This window comes from Leguminivora glycinivorella, chromosome Z (assembly GCF_023078275.1).
Source record: "Leguminivora glycinivorella isolate SPB_JAAS2020 chromosome Z, LegGlyc_1.1, whole genome shotgun sequence".
Taxonomy (NCBI): domain Eukaryota; kingdom Metazoa; phylum Arthropoda; class Insecta; order Lepidoptera; family Tortricidae; genus Leguminivora; species Leguminivora glycinivorella.
Genome location: NC_062998.1, coordinates 976,289 through 993,741, shown reverse-complemented (window position 1 = coordinate 993,741; position 17,453 = coordinate 976,289). Strand labels below are relative to the sequence as shown.

At 39.4% G+C, this 17,453-nt stretch overlaps 1 protein-coding gene across 1 annotated transcript in view; it reads left to right on the top strand.

Moving 5' to 3' along the window:
• Positions 1 to 17,453, top strand: part of LOC125241705 (nuclear pore complex protein Nup205) — a 124,235-nt gene that overhangs the window by 99,707 nt on the left and 7,075 nt on the right. The window contains exons 30-33 of the mRNA XM_048150302.1: positions 231 to 368; positions 8,597 to 8,807; positions 10,006 to 10,177; positions 10,717 to 10,872. Of these exons, the coding sequence (XP_048006259.1) occupies positions 231 to 368; positions 8,597 to 8,807; positions 10,006 to 10,177; positions 10,717 to 10,872 (677 nt within the window). The remainder of the gene's footprint in view (positions 1 to 230; positions 369 to 8,596; positions 8,808 to 10,005; positions 10,178 to 10,716; positions 10,873 to 17,453) is intronic.

The window sequence follows — 17,453 nt, the reverse complement described above, 5'->3', positions numbered from 1 at the left end:
TATACATTAGGTAAAATTAGTATTGTATCAATTGTGTAATTTAAATTCAAATATAAAAATTATGTTAAAATGTATATGTGACGTGTAAAATTGCCCCTGGTGCCTATTTGCTGAATAAATATTTTGATTTTGATTGATTTTTCACTAAGTTATGCTTAGTTTGAGGCTAAGTTGATCTGTGTAAGGTGTCCCCGATATTAATTAATTATTTAATTTAATTGTATTTGTAGATATCGTCAAATCCTGATCCCGGCGCTGGCGTTCTGCGACGCGCTGCTGACGACGCTCGGCAGCGAGAACGAGAGCTGCGTGCAGCTGATCATGCATCTCCTTTACACTAACGTGGAATGTATGGACATGGTGCTACGGTATGCGATACATTTCATATTTCTCCATAGTAAATGTATGGATGTACAGTAATTTGGATGACGGCTAAAAAAAACGATTTAGTCCGTCAGTTAGATCATCAAAATATTTTGAACACTTTTTTTTTTGTCTCGAAACGAAAAATTACGACGGTACAGTGCCTTGAAGTTTCGCGTGAAGTCACGCCTAGGTGCATTTCTTACCTAAATGTGACGTCACAAGTCCCCACTCCGGAACTTTGATGCTCTATATCTTTGTATTTTTTCAGTGATTTGACGACCGGTCTGGCGCAGTCGGTAGTGACCCTGCCTGCTACGCCGCGGTCCCGGGTTCGAATCCCGGTAAGGGCATTTATTTGTGTGATGAGCACAGATATTTGTTCCTGAGTCATGGATGTTTTTTAAGTATTTATATCGTTGTCTGAGTACCCACAACACAAGCCTTCTTGAGCTTACCGTGGGCCTCAGTCAATCTGTGTAAGAATGTCTTATAATATTTATTATTTATTTATTTATTTAGGTGTCCGTGCCTTCGCTTGAACCACTAATGAGATTAACACCTTCATAACTCGGCCCTAATCGAGTGAATTCCTCGACTAGTAGCGCCATCTGGCGCGCCAGTCAAGTACTAGTGTCGCCCGGTTACCAGCGCTCGGCTGCTTTTTCCTCAGTACGCTTTTGTAACTCGGCCGAGCAACACGTTTACAAAAGCAAGTCTTAAAAAGTTCGAGAAATTTAAAACATCGAGAAGATTATGATTACTTCTAACTTCGTGATATTCCGCTCGGTGCCTTTGGCCCAGCGACGAGACGCAGTGACCTCCTGTAGGCACCGTCATAAGTACGCGGATAGATATGCCTCATTCACGTGAGACTGACATGGCGTCGTCCCGTGAGACGACAGACATCGTCCCGTGAGACGACAGACGTCGTCCTGTGAGACGACAGACGTCGTCCTGTGAGACGACAGACGTCGTCCCGTGAGACGAAAGATATCGAAATGAAATGAAATGAAATGAATGAAATGAAATGAAATGAAATGAAATGAAATGAAATGAAATGAAATATTTATTTTCCAAGTAGGCATATTACAATGCGCTTATGAACGTCAAATAAAACTACGCCGGCTCTAATCCTACGCCTCAGCCTCGAGAAGATTTCAGTCCCCCCTCAGTTTGAGGAGGGTATCCACTATGGGACCGGCAAGAAACTCGGCGGGCCACTTCTTTTCAAAACATTACATCTTATAATTAACATGCATTAAAAAAAAAAAAAAAAAAACAAGATACAATTTAATAAGCAAAAGTATTCATAAAAAAAAAAAAAAATATTAACACAAGAAATTATACAAAGTACAAAGCTATTATGATTATTAATAAGAGATGTTAGAGATGTATAGAGTCTCTAAGTGTCAAAGTACATCTAAAAAAATTATACATGAAGAAAAAAAACGAATAACTAAAATAACTTTAGAGTTGTAAAAGACTCTTGTTGTCTTAAGCAAAGAAAAAAAAAAATATATATACTTAATCTACTTTTTTCCTTGGAGATGTATATGGTCTCCAAGAGTCAGAAAGAAAAATAAACAAACAAGGACCGAACAGAGTGCCTCAACGTAATCTCATTCAAAATTAATGTTACATAGAATAGCATAGCCCCTATTAGCTGAAACAGACCGGTCTTCACAAACAGCACCCGTTCACGAATATGGCGCGCATCTCAGCCATCGCCTCCCTCAACCTTCATTCGGGAAGGTGGCGACCCGATCAACGACGTCACCGTAAGCAAAGACTTTTTAGCGAGCATGACATGTTCAAGCTGTCCGGGCTGTATTAAATATTCCAATAATAAGTGAATACGGTATACCTAGATGTAAGACACAACATTCCGTGCTTGTATGTTACATAGTTTAAATTGACTTAATTGAAAACAAGATCTTGGGAGATGTAAAAGGTCCCCACAGTCAATTATAATTAATGGGATATAATAAAAAATGAAAATTTGGAGGTGTAAAGGTTCTCCAAGTGTCAAAAGAACTAGAAATAGAAAAAAAAAAATGCGTATGAAATACAAATTTCACGTCAAGAGACTGTTAAGCTAGCAATCTCCAACTAATTCTACAGAATACATAACTAGTATGTACTCATCAAGTCAATATATATATATACCAAATTATTATAATTATACAATAATAAGGATCAATAATTTAAACAGCCAGTAGCAACAGCGCCTTAAGCATGACACAATGTCTCCCCGGGACACTGCTAGCAAAACTATGACAGATTTTGAGCCTGGATAGTCGGCCATGGTGTAGTATCTCCCAGGTAATCATCAATTTTGTAGTACCCCTTTTTGAGAAGTCGTCCCGTCGTCCCGTTAGACGATAGAGGTTGTCCTGTGAGACGACAGACGTCGTCCTGTGAAACGACAGATGTCGTCCCGTGAGACAACAGACGTCGTCCCGTGAGACGAAAGACGTCGTCCCGTGAGACGACAGGCGTCGTCCCGTGAGACGACAGGCGTCGTCCCGTGAGACGACATGACGTCGTCCAGTGAGATGACATGGCGTAGTCCCGTGAGACGACAAGCGTCGTCCCGTTAGACGACATGGCGTCGTGCCGTGACACGACAGGCGTCGTCCAATGAGACGACATTGCATTGTCCCGCGAGACGACAGGGTTGTTCCTGTGTGGTGGCATGGAGATGATGAAGAAAATTGACAGCGATGGGACGCAGTGTAATCCTATGCACCGTCATAAAGAATATAAAGGACAAATGCTACGCTCACGTAAGACGAGACAGAGCGACGTCCCGTGAGACGACATAGGTTCGTCCCTTGAAAAGTCATAGCTTCGTCTCGTGAGGTGACAGGACACAAGAGATGTCTTGAAACGACAGATGAGGTCCCTTTAGATAACCTGGCCTATGAAAAGATAGGGCCCACGATCCAATAGGGCATCGCCTCGTGATATGACGAAGGAAATCATTCATTGTGCAGACATGATTCGTCATTAGAGACAACATGAGTAAAGTTGTGCTGTGCGAAAAAGTACACTGTCATATAAATTGACAAGCGTCGCCCCGTAAAAGATTGAACTTTGCAGCGACTTGGAATTTGGATTTCGTTGCCCTATGCGATGATTTACGACATCCTGTGAGAACCCATTGGGTTATTACATGCTATGCACTAATTCACCTTTCGTGTCATGAGACGAGCGTTATGATCACGAGGCAAAATGTTGTATTTGTACTCGAATCTCAATGAGATTATGTCGCTTTAAGATCTACTTTGCGGTAATTAGATAGATAGATAGATAAAAACTTTATTGCATAAAAATATTATGACAACTATAAGAATTAGCACAACTCTTTTGTATAAGGTATTTCTAAACATATATACTTCGTAGAAGGTCTTTCGAATCAGAACCACAGCGTACGTGTTAACCTGAGACATACACAATTACACAGTTTAGTCATTGTCTTATTAGACAAAAATCATCACGTGATGGGTTCCCATAAGTGGGGTCGTTTTAGACAGGTAAAGTGAACGACATCGGCGTCGTCTCAATTGCCTAATTAGCTAATACATAATCAGCGTGGTCACCTGACCAACAGATGAATGATTGTGAGGAATGTCCAAATTTCTCTCACTCGTGAATATCTGAACGGCCATAATGATGACGAATGTGTGATCCAATTACTGTAAAGCAACGCCGTTATTGCCAACCTAATTTGTCATGTCAACTTTTAGAATGCTCGTCATGATAGAGGTTTATTACAATATAGCAGGTTTGACGTTGTGAAAATCCACTTCCACATCTAAAAACGTGTGGGTGGAGCTTCGGTAGCAATTAACTAGCACTTTGTTGCCAGATACTAAGCGAATTAAGAAATATACATAATAGTGATGCTAAACAGAATGAAAAACCACTTTATATTACAAAGCCCTTCTTGCCCAATCAGAAAGGGAGAGGGGGCGGTGAAAATACCAATGGGAAAAAGAATATCCATTAATTTATGCTACTGTTTTACGCTATTCCTAGAGTGCAGATTCTTCTAAATGAATGATTAGAGCTCTAGTCTCATCAACTCACGGGCGTCAATAATTGACGCATGGTCTTGGGTCTTGATACGGACTTTAGAAATGCAGAAGAACCACTCAGGTACTTAGCAAATGTTGACTATTAGCTACAAAATAACTTACCGCAAAGGAAAATTCTTGTACTAGGCTCATTACTCTGTGAAACCTGGATATTAGTCTGTATTTCAGCAAACTTATAGCTGTCCGGCTGAAACGTCTAGTCGGACTAATGGCGGATAATGTTCCAGTATATGTTGTTCAGTATACCGAACTGACAAAAGTATCACTTCTGTAGCAATCGACCCAGTAGAGACTTCTGAACCAATTCATTTAGAAATAAAAAGCTACAGCTCGGAAAGTTTTCTAAGTACGATATATACATATATGTACTACAAATTGACCTCAAACTGCCGTTAATCGACCAACGGTTAGAATACTCAATCATGCATTATTACTAACGTTAGCTAGACCAAGGTTACAGACAATCCTTGAAGAGGTTAATTACAAAGACAACAAACTCGTACCGGAAATCTGACTCCCAAATATATACGATATTTTGTGGATAGTTTGGCAGAATAACTTAAAGGATATGTTATTTAGCACAATAGAATTTTAGTATGCCTTGTTGCATTGTTACTCAGGACGGACTCTCGTCGTAAAAGGATTTGTCGGTTGTCCAGTTCGATGGCGTAATGTTACGAATCCTATGTTTCTATAAATAACTAACGAATTAGATTAAAGAGACGACCGAACAATATTCTCAAACTATTTACAGCGAAGAACTATGGCTTACATCTCTTGACCGAAGTAAATGAAGTTGGTCCTAAACTTAAACAACTACACAAAACAAAGCAAGAAACCGTGTAGGTAAATTGTATTCAAAGTGCTTATTTGTTGTATGAGTATGATATATCGAAAACACTTTAATCTCATTAAAACCAATAGGGCAATACATTTTCCGAGAGAAGCCGATTTTCACAATTTGCTAAGGCACTCTTATGGATAAAATGTTGAAAGGTAGTCACTGAATGTGAAGGAAGTGAAGGAGGCCTGTTTCTGAAATGATAAATTAAACGGAAATTGAAGGATGAATCTCTTTCGATTTTAGACCACATTTTCCTCTTACAAATAAAGAGGCGCTCGCATCCTAAAATTATCGCCCGCTACTGCGGTATTACTAACAGAAAGTTCCCGTTTATTTCATTTGACAAATGTTTTCTGAATAGGTTTCTGGGGCCTAGAGAGATTAACAGAAGTTGCATATTTACAATTAACTTTTGGAACTCCATTAGCGCGTTGTAGGATCGGTACACATTTCCGCAGTTGCTTACTAAGCGCCATTTATTAGAATTTTGCGGCGCGACTATTTGTCAGTAACAGAGGAGACGCCACAACTTATTCAAAAAACGGTCCGTAAGGCCAGAGGACGAGTCCCAGTCCCAATTGAATTTAGTGTAAGGAACTAGAAATATGATGTTTATAACATTACTGTGCATAAGACTTAATTTAGAAGACTTCGGACTCCTAATATACCTGACATACAAGAATTTGTTAGGACACTCATAAAAGGGAGCGCAGATTCTAGGCAAAATGGGTTTCTAGTGGTAACAGAAAACTTAAAAATATTGCCGTTTAAATAGATATTGATGAACTATATTTATCAGAAGTAAGGTCTTGAGACCTAAATAAAAAATAAAAGCTCAGCGCTTAAGGTACGCAGTAGGTACTTATAGCTACGATATTTTGACCTATTGGTCTCGAATGACAGGCAAGTGTAAATACCATTGTCATCGTCCGTGGCGCTACATGCTACAGCCGTGCGTACGTACGACTTTTAAGAAAATCCTAATTATATGCCATACGATAAATAAATAATTGTCATCTCGATATAATTGTAGAATCAGGTATTACCTTACATAACAGTTGCATCTTGTTTATGTGAAGTCCCGCTGCATATGGATTTTGGGAAATAAACAAGAATACAGTAAATATTAACCCGTATGTTTATGTGTATACATCAGTTTATAAAGAACGTGAGACATTTATATTATTCGCACAAAAGAGCAATATAGAATATATTGCTTTGCAATTTGGTGATAAATTACGAAAGTGCTGAAAAGAAAACTATTTACTATCTTAAGCTGATGACTGAATTTTAATTATAAATGGGTAATCGTACATCATTAACCCTTATTTGAATAGTTATCTGTCGTCTTACATTCTTATTAGAATATCGAAATGGACTAAAGAGCCATAAGTCGTAATGTTTTAGAATTACTAGCTCACGAATCGTACAATTTTCCCTTTATAAATTCGGCTAGTCAGCACATAAGTCATAAAAATGATAAGCCTAAAAATATATGCATCACATATTCATAATTATTCAAACACAAATTAAATATTTCAAATATCGAAAAAAGCATACTAGCTAGACATAGTAAAAGACTAAATAAAGTTGACGAGTACAGTGTAGAGAGGATTCCCGCATTAACATTCATGTATATTCATGGAAGTATCAAAGTCAATTAAATTAGAAATAATTGCCTTCATTTGATCTTCGCCTAAGTATGTGTGACTCATTAGATCATTGATTCGTTTCAATCGCTTGTATCCCAAAGATTTTTGCTCAGTTGACCCATTTTAATTTAATAGGAAAAATTTACATAGTTTCCGTTCTCGTAAAGACTTTGAGTAGGAGCTTACCTTTTATTATATGGATCCTTAGCTAATCATGGCCATGGTATTATCAATTCAGTCAGAAGCCGAAAATGTATTATCATCTTATTTGCAGTTTTGCTACCAGTCCAGCAGTAACGCATACATTATCGTAATGTGGGTATACATTACAAATTAACATATGATAGCGTGCAATTTCTCCCAACTCAAGCGTCCATTTCAATTGTTTTGGGCAAATGTATATTTCATATACAGAATTCATAACACATTATGCATTGGGAAATGTTGACATTTGGCAGTGGGCTATGTAAGACAATGTTTAAGCTATGTCAATATTGCTTATTACTCAGTATACTAACAATAATATGTGCATATTGAGAGATACATATAGCCGCATTACTTATGGTACAGTAATCAATTTACATGAAAAATAAAAATTTCAACATAATGTCATAATGCTCACGGCAGTGCTATGATATAATTGTGTATTATAGTTACATGATATAATTATAGTTATCTTAAGCAGAAGAAGACTAGTATCTTGGTGAATTTATAAGACAAAAAACATGTATATGATCTTGTTCTGACTAAGGACTGTTGTAAGGGAAACGTGAGACAAATTTTGCCGACGTTGATGTAACACCCATTGATGAAGGGAAGCTCTTCAGAGTTTGGGTTGCTACAGATATTTTCTCACAAAAATGTTAATGAAATAACAGGTTTTATTTCCTAAATATTGTAATACCGATCTATTAACTACTGGCTTCCTGTCGGTTTTATGTTATATATAAATTAAGTGATTCACCACCATCATAGAGTCATAATGGATAACTGTGCTGTGCTGTCAGTTTCAACTCATAAAACCTTAGTAGCTAAATTTTGAAACATCCCTTTGTATACCTTCTTATTTCTTATTATGACATTTCTGTATAAATAAAGTATATCAGTCACAGTACGCCCTAACCAGCGCCGGCAGAGGTTTAAACACGTCTCATTAGTGGTTCAAGCGAAGGCACGGACACCTAAATAGAACCGTTTTTCCCCCGAAGGGTAAAAAACGGATATTTAGGTTCCTGCCGAAGCTTGAACCACCCTTAAGGGCCTTGCCGGCTAAAGGTACTGAGGAAAAAGCAGCCGAGCGCTGGTAACCGGGCGACACTAGTACTTGACTGGCGCGCCAGATGGCGCTACTAGTCGAGGAATTCACTCGATTAGGGCCGAGTTATGAAGGTGTTAATCTCATTAGTGGTTCAAGCTTCGGCAGGAACCTAAATATCCGTTTTTTACCCTTCGGGGGAAAAACGGTTCTATTGATTAGAAAAAGCGAAATATGTGTTCGGTATTTTATGGACGATCTAACTGACGGACTAAACAGAATGCCGTTTTTTTTATGTAGTCGTCATCCGTATCGTATAAGCAGTACTCACTAAGCCAATAATAAAATACAGCACATATAAAGATGTAATGTATTCCAGCGCCGCGCACCCTACGTCCGCCCCCGGCCTCCTAACCGAAGTGGAGTGCCTGACGTCGGTGCTGGCGCGGTGCTCCGCGTGCGCGGCGTTCGGCGCCGGCGAGCTGGCCGCCGAGCGCGTCGGCCGCACGCGCCTGCTGCTGGCCGCGCTGCTGCCGCGCTTCCAGCGCGCGCCCGCCGAGCCCGACCGGGACCTCACTACCTACTACCGGGTACTCTGACCTCCACCTCTCACTGATACAACTAGATAGATACCTGGTACCTGGTGCCAGTGAGGGTGGCGCTCTGCCGCCACGACGCAGAAGAAGACTGTTTGCCACAGGTGGGGTGCGCACGCGGCAAGCTGGTAATGCTCCCACCAATCGGGCACTCTCACTTCTAAATCAACTTTCAGTCGAACAGCCTCAGGTTGACGTATTTTTTGACTCCCCAGGGTCATTTTTGTCTGGGTTATATATGTTTTTAAATTTAAGTGTGTAATGTTTAAATATGTATTTGTTTTTGTGTAAATTGTAAATTATGTAGCATGTAAGCGTCTTGGTTATAATACTGTAAGCTTGTATGTTGTATGAATAAATAAATATGAATAGCTAGCCTTCGAACCGATACAAATTGTCAACAATGTAAACGAGCCATTATATCCCGCCACGGCTCATGGGAACCTGGGATCCACTTTGACAATTAATCTCAAGATTTGGCGTAGGCACTAGTTTTACGAAACCGACTGCCATCTGACCTTCCAACCCGACCCGGCCCGGTTAACTAAGCCTTATTGGAATTAATCCGGTTTCCTCACGATGTTTTGATAATGGCAAATATCAAATGACATTCTGTAAAATATCAATATTCTAAGAAAATTTTATTATTTAAAGGTGAGTTATGTATATGTAACGTGTTATGAATTGATTAAATAACACATGGATTTTGCCAGTATATGACGAGTTAGAATGAAAATTAAAGACATTTTGACTACAAGGTTTGTTTACATTGTTCACAAATTCTATTGACGGCGATTTTAGCTTAGTAGACAGCTCTTGGCTGCAACGCGAGTAACACCTCTGACAATGGCGATCAAATATATGCAAGTGGCGCGTTCCTACGCACACGGTCTAAACTCGTGTAGGCGAACGCGTACCATGATGGAACATTTTTTCGTACCTTACATTCCGTTACCGACATACAAAATGTATGAAAAAATTGTAACGGGATCGGAAAAAAATCTTGGGACATTTTTTTCTCCTATTAGAATTGGAAGAGCTCGCGATTCTGAGTTGAAACCACATAAAATTTTCCAAATCAAAAAAAAAGTGGGGTGGACATCTTTGAAAAAAAAAATGGCCGGGTATCAATATTGGCACGTGCGGTTAAACAACAACTAGTAAAGCAAATAACTATTGTAATGTGTTCTAGATCGTGTGCAACATCCTGACGTTCACCCGCAACACCGTGGAGGCGTGGTTCCTGAGCGGCGAAGCGCCCGGCCCTCTGCCGCCCTACACCGCGGTCCTGACTCTACTGCAGGACTCTGTGGCCCACGCGCATCATCACCACAAGGCGCTCTCCACCACTCTACACAGACTGGGTATATATTCAGTTGAATCCAAAATGGGAAAGTGTGTCTGTTTGTTTGTCCGTCTTTCACGGCAAAACGGAGCGACGAATTGACGCGATTTTTTAGGTGGAGATAGTTGAAGGGATGGAAAGTGATAATATAGCCCTCGTTCCTCGTAGATTATCCCCTTGTTCCTCGTAGATAACCAAGTTTGATAACTGGTTAACACTTTTCTACGGTTGGTAATGGGTACTAACTAAGGCTCTTAATGTTCCTATAATTTAGTGCATTTTGATTTTTATTTCTTAAGCTACGTTATTTTTACTTTTTTACATAATTATTGTAGGTACTTATATTTAATGCATTTTTAACCCCCGGTCCTTAGAATCCTGAAATAGGATGTTATTATCCCATGAATTACGAAACAACTTGTGCTATTTATTTACTTTGTTTATTCGGTAAATATTTGGCAATGTAACCGAACTATTCGGCCGAATACGAACATTGAAAAACTTGCCGAATACCGAATATTGGGCCCATCTCTAATTCTAATCATGAGTATGTTCCAGACATGCGAGCGTTACTGCCGTCAAGCGACACGAGCGACGCGCCGGCGTCGCGCGCGCGCTCGCTGCGCAGACAGCTGCAGCAGTGCTCGCACGCCGCCTGCCTGGCGCTGCACCTGCTGTGGCGGATGGCGCAGTGCACCAAGCACAGAGCCGACGGTGAGTCAGCGTCAATATTCCCTTGTCGAACAGGCAATGAACGGTGTCACTGACGGGCGACAACTTACCTTATTTCACCAAAATATTATAAAAGCTTTGTAAAATAGAACCGTTTTTCCCCCGAAGGGTAAAAAACGGATATTTAGGTTCCTGCCGAAGCTTGAACCACTAATGAGATTAACACCTTCATAACTCGGCCCTAATCGAGTGAATTCCTCGACTAGTAGCGCCATCTGGCGCGCCAGTCAAGTACTAGTGTCGCCCGGTTACCAGCGCTCGGCTGCTTTTTCCTCAGTACCTTTAGCCGGCAAGGCCCTTAAGGGTGGTTCAAGCTTCGGCAGGAACCTAAATATCCGTTTTTACCCTTCGGGGGAAAAACGGTTCTATTTAGGTGTCCGTGCCTTCGCTTGAACCACTAATGAGACGTGTTTAAACCTCTGCCGGCGCTGGTTAGGGCGTACTGTGACTGATATACTTTATTTATACAGAAATGTCATAATAAGAAATAGGAAGGTATACAACGGGATGTTTCAAAATTTAGCCACTAAGGTTTCATGAGTTGAAACTGACTCCACACAGCACAGCACAGTTATCCATTATGACTCTATGATGGTGGTGAATCACTTAATTTATGTATAACATAAAACCGACAGGAAGCCAGTAGTTAATAGATCGGTATTACAATATTTACGGAAATAAAACCTGTTATTTCAATAACATTTTTGTGAGAAAATATCTGTAGCAACCCAAACTCTGAAGAGCTTCCCCTTCATCAATGGGTGTTACATCAACGTCGGCTAAATTTGTCTCACGTTTCCCTTATAACAGTCCCTAGTCAGAACAAGATCATATACATGTTTTTTTTTTTTTTTTTTATAAATTCACCAAGATACTAGTCTTCTTCTGCTTAAGATAACTATAATTATATCATGTAACTATAATACACAATTATATCATAGCACTGCCATGAGCATTATGACATTATGTTGAAATTTTTATTTTTCATGTAAATTGATTACTGTACCATAAGTAATGCGCCTATATGTATCTCCGAATATGCATATATTATTGTTAGTATACTGAGTAATAAGCAATATTGACATAGCTTAAACATTGTCTTACACAGCCCACTGCCAAATGTCAATATTTCTCATAGCATAATGTGTTATGAATTCTGTATATGAAATATACATTTGCCAAAACAATTGAAATGGACGCTTGAGTTGGAAGAAATTGCACGCTATCATATGTTAATTTGTAATGTATACCCACATCACGATAATGTATGCGTTACTGCTGGACTGGTAGCAAAACTGCAAATAAGATGATAATACATTTTCGGCTTCTGACTGAATTAACAATACCATGGCCATGATTAGCTAAGGATCCATATAATAAAAGGTAAGCTCCTACTCAAAGTCTTTACGAGAACGGAAACTATGCAAATTTTTCCTATTAAATTAAAATGGGTCAACTGAGCAAAAAGCTTTGGGATACAAGCGATTGAAACGAATCAATGATCTAATGAGTCACACATACTTAGGCGAAGATCAAATGAAGGCAATTATTTCTAATTAAATTGACTTTGATACTTCCATGAATATACATGAAATGTCAACTTTATTTAGTCTTTTACTATGTCTAGCTAGTATGCTTTTTTCGATATTTGAAATATTTAATTTGTGTTTGAATAATTATGAATATGTGATGCATATATTTTTAGGCTTATCATTTTTATGACTTATGTGCTGGCTAGCCGAATTTATAAAGGCAAAATTGTACGATTCGTGAGCTAGTAATTCTAAAACATTACGACTTATGGCTCTTTAGTCCATTTCGATATTCTAATAAGAATGTAAGACGACAGATAACTCTTCAAATAAGGGCTTCAAACATCATTATGTACGATTACCCATTTATAATTAAAATTCAGTCATCAGCTTAAGATAGTAAATAGTTTTCTTTTCAGAACTTTCGTAATTTATCACATTGCAAAGCAATATAATTTATATTGCTCTTTTGTGCGAATATATATGTCTCACGTTCTTTATAAACTGATGTATACACATAAACATACGGGTTAATATTTACTGTATTCTTGCTTATTTCCCAAAATCCATATGCAGCGGGACTTCCCACAAACAAGATGCAACTGTTATGTAGGGTAATACCTGATTCTACAATTATATCGAGATGACAATCATTTATTTACCGTATGGCATATAATTAGAATTTTCTTAAAAGTCGTACGTGCGTCACGGCTGTAGCATGTAGCGCCATGGACGATGACAATGGTATTTACACTTGCCTGTCATCCGAGACCAATAGGTCAAAATATCGTAGCTATAAGTACTGCGTACCTTAAGCGCTGAGCTTTTATTTTTCATTTAGGTTTCAAGACCTTACTTCTGATAAATATAGTTCATCAATATCTATTTAAACGGCAATAATTTTAAGTTTTCTGTTACCACTAGAAACCCATTTTGCCTAGAATCTGCGCTCCCTTTTATGAGTGTCCTAACAAATTCTTGTATGTCAGGTATATTAGGAGTCCGAAGTCTTCTAAATTAAGTCATAAGCACAGTAATGTTATAAACATCATATTTCTAGTTCCTTACACTAAATTCAATTGGGACTGGGACTCGTCCTCTGACCTTACGAACCGTTTTTGAATAAGTTGTGGCGTCTCCTCTGTTACTGACAAATAGTCCCGCCGCAAAATTCTAATAAATGGTGCTTAGTAAGCAACTGCGGAAATGTGTATCGATCCTACAACGCGCTAATGGAGTTCCCAAAAGTTAATTGTAAATATACAACTTCTGTTAATCTCTCTAGGCTCCAGAAACCTATTCAGAAAACATTTGTCAAATGAAATAAACGGGAACTTTCTGTTAGTAATACCGCAGTAGCGGGCGATAATTTTAGGATGCAAGCGCCTCTTTATTTGTAACAGGAAACTGTGGTCTAAAATCGAAAGAGATTCATCCTTCAATTTCCGTTTAATTTATTATTTCAGAAACAGGCCTCCACATTCAGTGACTACCTTTCAACATTTTATCCATAAGAGTGCCTTAGCAAATTGTGAAAATCGGCTTCTCTCGGAAAATGTATTGCCTTATTGGTTTTAATGAGCTTAAAGTGTTTTCGATATATCATACAACAAATAAGCACTTTGAATACAATTTACCTACCCGGTTTCTTGCTTTGTTTTGTGTAGTTGTTTAAGTTTAGGACCAACTTCATTTACTTCGGTCAAGAGATGTAAGCCATAGTTCTTCGCTGTAAATAGTTTGAGAATATTGTTCGGTCGTCTCTTTAATCTAATTCGTTAGTTATTTATAGAAACATAGGATTCGTAACATTACGCCATCGAACTGGGCAACCGACAAATCCTTTTACGACGAGAGTCCGTCCTGAGTAACAATGCAACAAGGCATACTAAAATGCTATTGTACTAAATAACATATCCTTTAAGTCATCTTGCCAAACTATCCACAAAATATCGTATATATTTGGGAGTCAAAAGTCCGGTACGAGTTTGTTGTCTTTGTAATTAACCTCTTCAAGGATTGTCTGTAACCTTGGTCTAGCTAACGTTAGTAATAATGCATGATAGAGTATTCTAACCGTTGGTCGATTAACGGCAATTTGAGGTCAATTTGTAGTACATATATGTTTATATCGTACCTAGAAAACTTTCCGAGCTGTAGCTTTTTATTTCTAAATAAATTGGTTCAGAAGTCTCTACTGGGTCGATTGTTACAGAAGTAATACTTTTGTCAGTTCGGTATACTGAACAACATATACTGGAACATTATCCGCCATTAGTCCGACTGGATGTTTCAGCCGGACAGCTATAAGTTTGCTGAAATACAGACGAATATCCAGGTTTCACAGAGTAATGAGCCTAGTACAAGAATTTTCCTTTGCGGTAAGTTATTTTGTAGCTAATAGTCAACATTTGCTAAGTACCTGAGTGGTTCTTCTGCATTTCTAAAGTCCGTATCAAGACCCAAGACCATGCGTCAATTATTGACGCCCGTGAGTTGATGAGACTAGAGCTCTAATCATTCATTTAAAAGAATCTGCACTCTAGGAATAGCGTAAAACAGTGGCATAAATTAATGGATTTTCTTTTTCCCATTGGTATCTTCGCCTCCCCCTCTCTCTTTCTGATTGGACAAGAAGGGCTTTGTAATATAAAGTGGTTTTTCATTCTGTTTAGCATCACTATTATGTATATTTCTTAATTCGCTTAGTATCTGGCAACAAAGTGCTAGTTAATTGCTACCGAAGCTCCACCCACACGTTTTTAGATGTGGGAGTGGATTTTCACAACGTCAAACCTAATCAACCTCTATCATGACGAGTATTCTAAAAGGTGACATGACAAATTAGGTTGGCAATAACGGCGTTGCTTTACAGTAATTGGATCACACATTCGTCATCATTATAGCCGTTCAGATATTCACAAGTGAGAGAAATTTGGACATTCCTCACAATCATTCATCTGTTGGTCAGGTGACCACGCTGATTATGTATTAGCTAATTAGGCAATTGAGACGACGCCGATGTCGTTCACTTTACCTGTCTAAAACGACCCCACTTATGGGAACCCATCACGTGATGATTTTTGTCTAATAAGACAATGAAGTGTAATTGTGTATGTCTCAGGTTAACACGTACGCTGTGGTTCTGATTCGAAAGACCTTCTACGAAGTACATATGTTTAGAAATACCTTATACAAAGTATGTTTAGTTAAGAGTTGTGCTAATTACCGCAAGGTAGATGTTAAAGCGACATAATCTCATTGAGATTCGAGTACAAATACAACATTTTGCCTCGTGATCATAACGCTCGTCTCATGACACGAAAGGTGAATTAGTGCATAGCATGTAATAACCCAATGGGTTCTCACAGGATGTCGTAAATCATCGCATAGGGCAACGAAATCCAAATTCCAAGTCGCTGCAAAGTTTAATCTTTCACGGGGCGACGCTTGTCAATTTATATGACAGTGTACTTTTTCGCACAGCACAACTTTACTCATGTTGTCTCTAATGACGAATCATGTCTGCACAATGAATGATCTCCTTTGTCATATCACGAGGCGATGCCCTATCGGATTGTGGGCCCTATCTTTTCATAGGCCAGGTTATCTAAAGGGACCTCATCTGTCGTTTCAAGACATCTCTTGTGTCCTGTCACCTCACGAGGCGAAGCTATGACTTTTCAAGGGACGAACCTATGTCGTCTCACGGGACGTCGCTCTGTCTCGTCTTACGTGAGTGTGGCATTTGTCCCTTATATTCTTTATGACGGTGCATAGGATTACACTGCGTCCCATCGCTGTCAATTTTCTTCATCGTCTCCATGCCACCACACAGGAACAACCCTGTCGTCTCGCGGGACAATGCAATGTCGTCTCATTGGACGACGCCTGTCGTGTCACGGCACGACGCCATGTCGTCTAACGGGACGACACCTGTCGTCTCACGGGACGACGCTTGTTGTCTCACGGGACTACGCCATGTCATCTCACTGGACGACGTCATGTCGTCTCACGGGACGACGCCTGTCGTCTCACGGGACGACGTCTTTCGTCTCACGGGACGACGTTTGTTGTCTCACGAGACGACATCTGTCGTCTCACAGGACGACGTCTGTCGTCTCACAGGACAACGTCTATCGTCTTACGGGACGACATCTTTCGTCTCACGGGACGACGTCTGTCGTCTCACAGGACGACGTCTGTCGTCTCATGGGACGACGTCTGTCGTCTCACAGGACGACGTCTGTCGTCTCACGGGACGACGCCATGTCAGTCTCACGTGAGTGAGGCATATGTATCCGCGTATTTATGACGGTGCCTACAGGAGGTCACTGCGTCTCGTCGCTGGGCCAAAGGCACCGAGCGGAATATCACGAAGTTAGAAGTAATCATAATTTTTTCGATGTTTTAAATTTTTCGAACTTTTTAAGACTTACTTTTGTAAACGTGTTGCTCGGCCGAGTTACAAAAGCGTACTGAGGAAAAAGCAGCCGAGCGCTGGTAACCGGGCGACACTAGTACTTGACTGGCGCGCCAGATGGCGCTACTAGTCGAGGAATTCACTCGATTAGGGCCGAGTTATGAAGGTGTTAATCTCATTAGTGGTTCAAGCGAAGGCACGGACACCTAAATATAATATTTTCTATCCCATAGTACTACGCGCATTACGCCGGACTACATTAATTATAGAGTTTTATCCACTCAAACTTTATTTCAAATAAAAAAAAAAACCGGCGTCTTGCCCGCACTGACCTTAATTTACATTATCGACTCTACTCTCTTTAATAAAAGATAGACATACTTTATTGCATTTAACACTTTATTATATGTATTTTGCATAGTTGTAGTTAGTTCTTTGTTTCTTCTTGTAAATTTAATGTTAGTAATTAGTTACCCTAAGTTTAGTAAGTGTAGTAATAGTTCCATTATACGTAAATGTTTTTAGTGAGAGCTGTTTAGGAAATAAGCGAACGTTTTACTGTGTGTTTGAAACATTGTCTCCTGCTCGTTTATTTCTGTTTGCTTTCC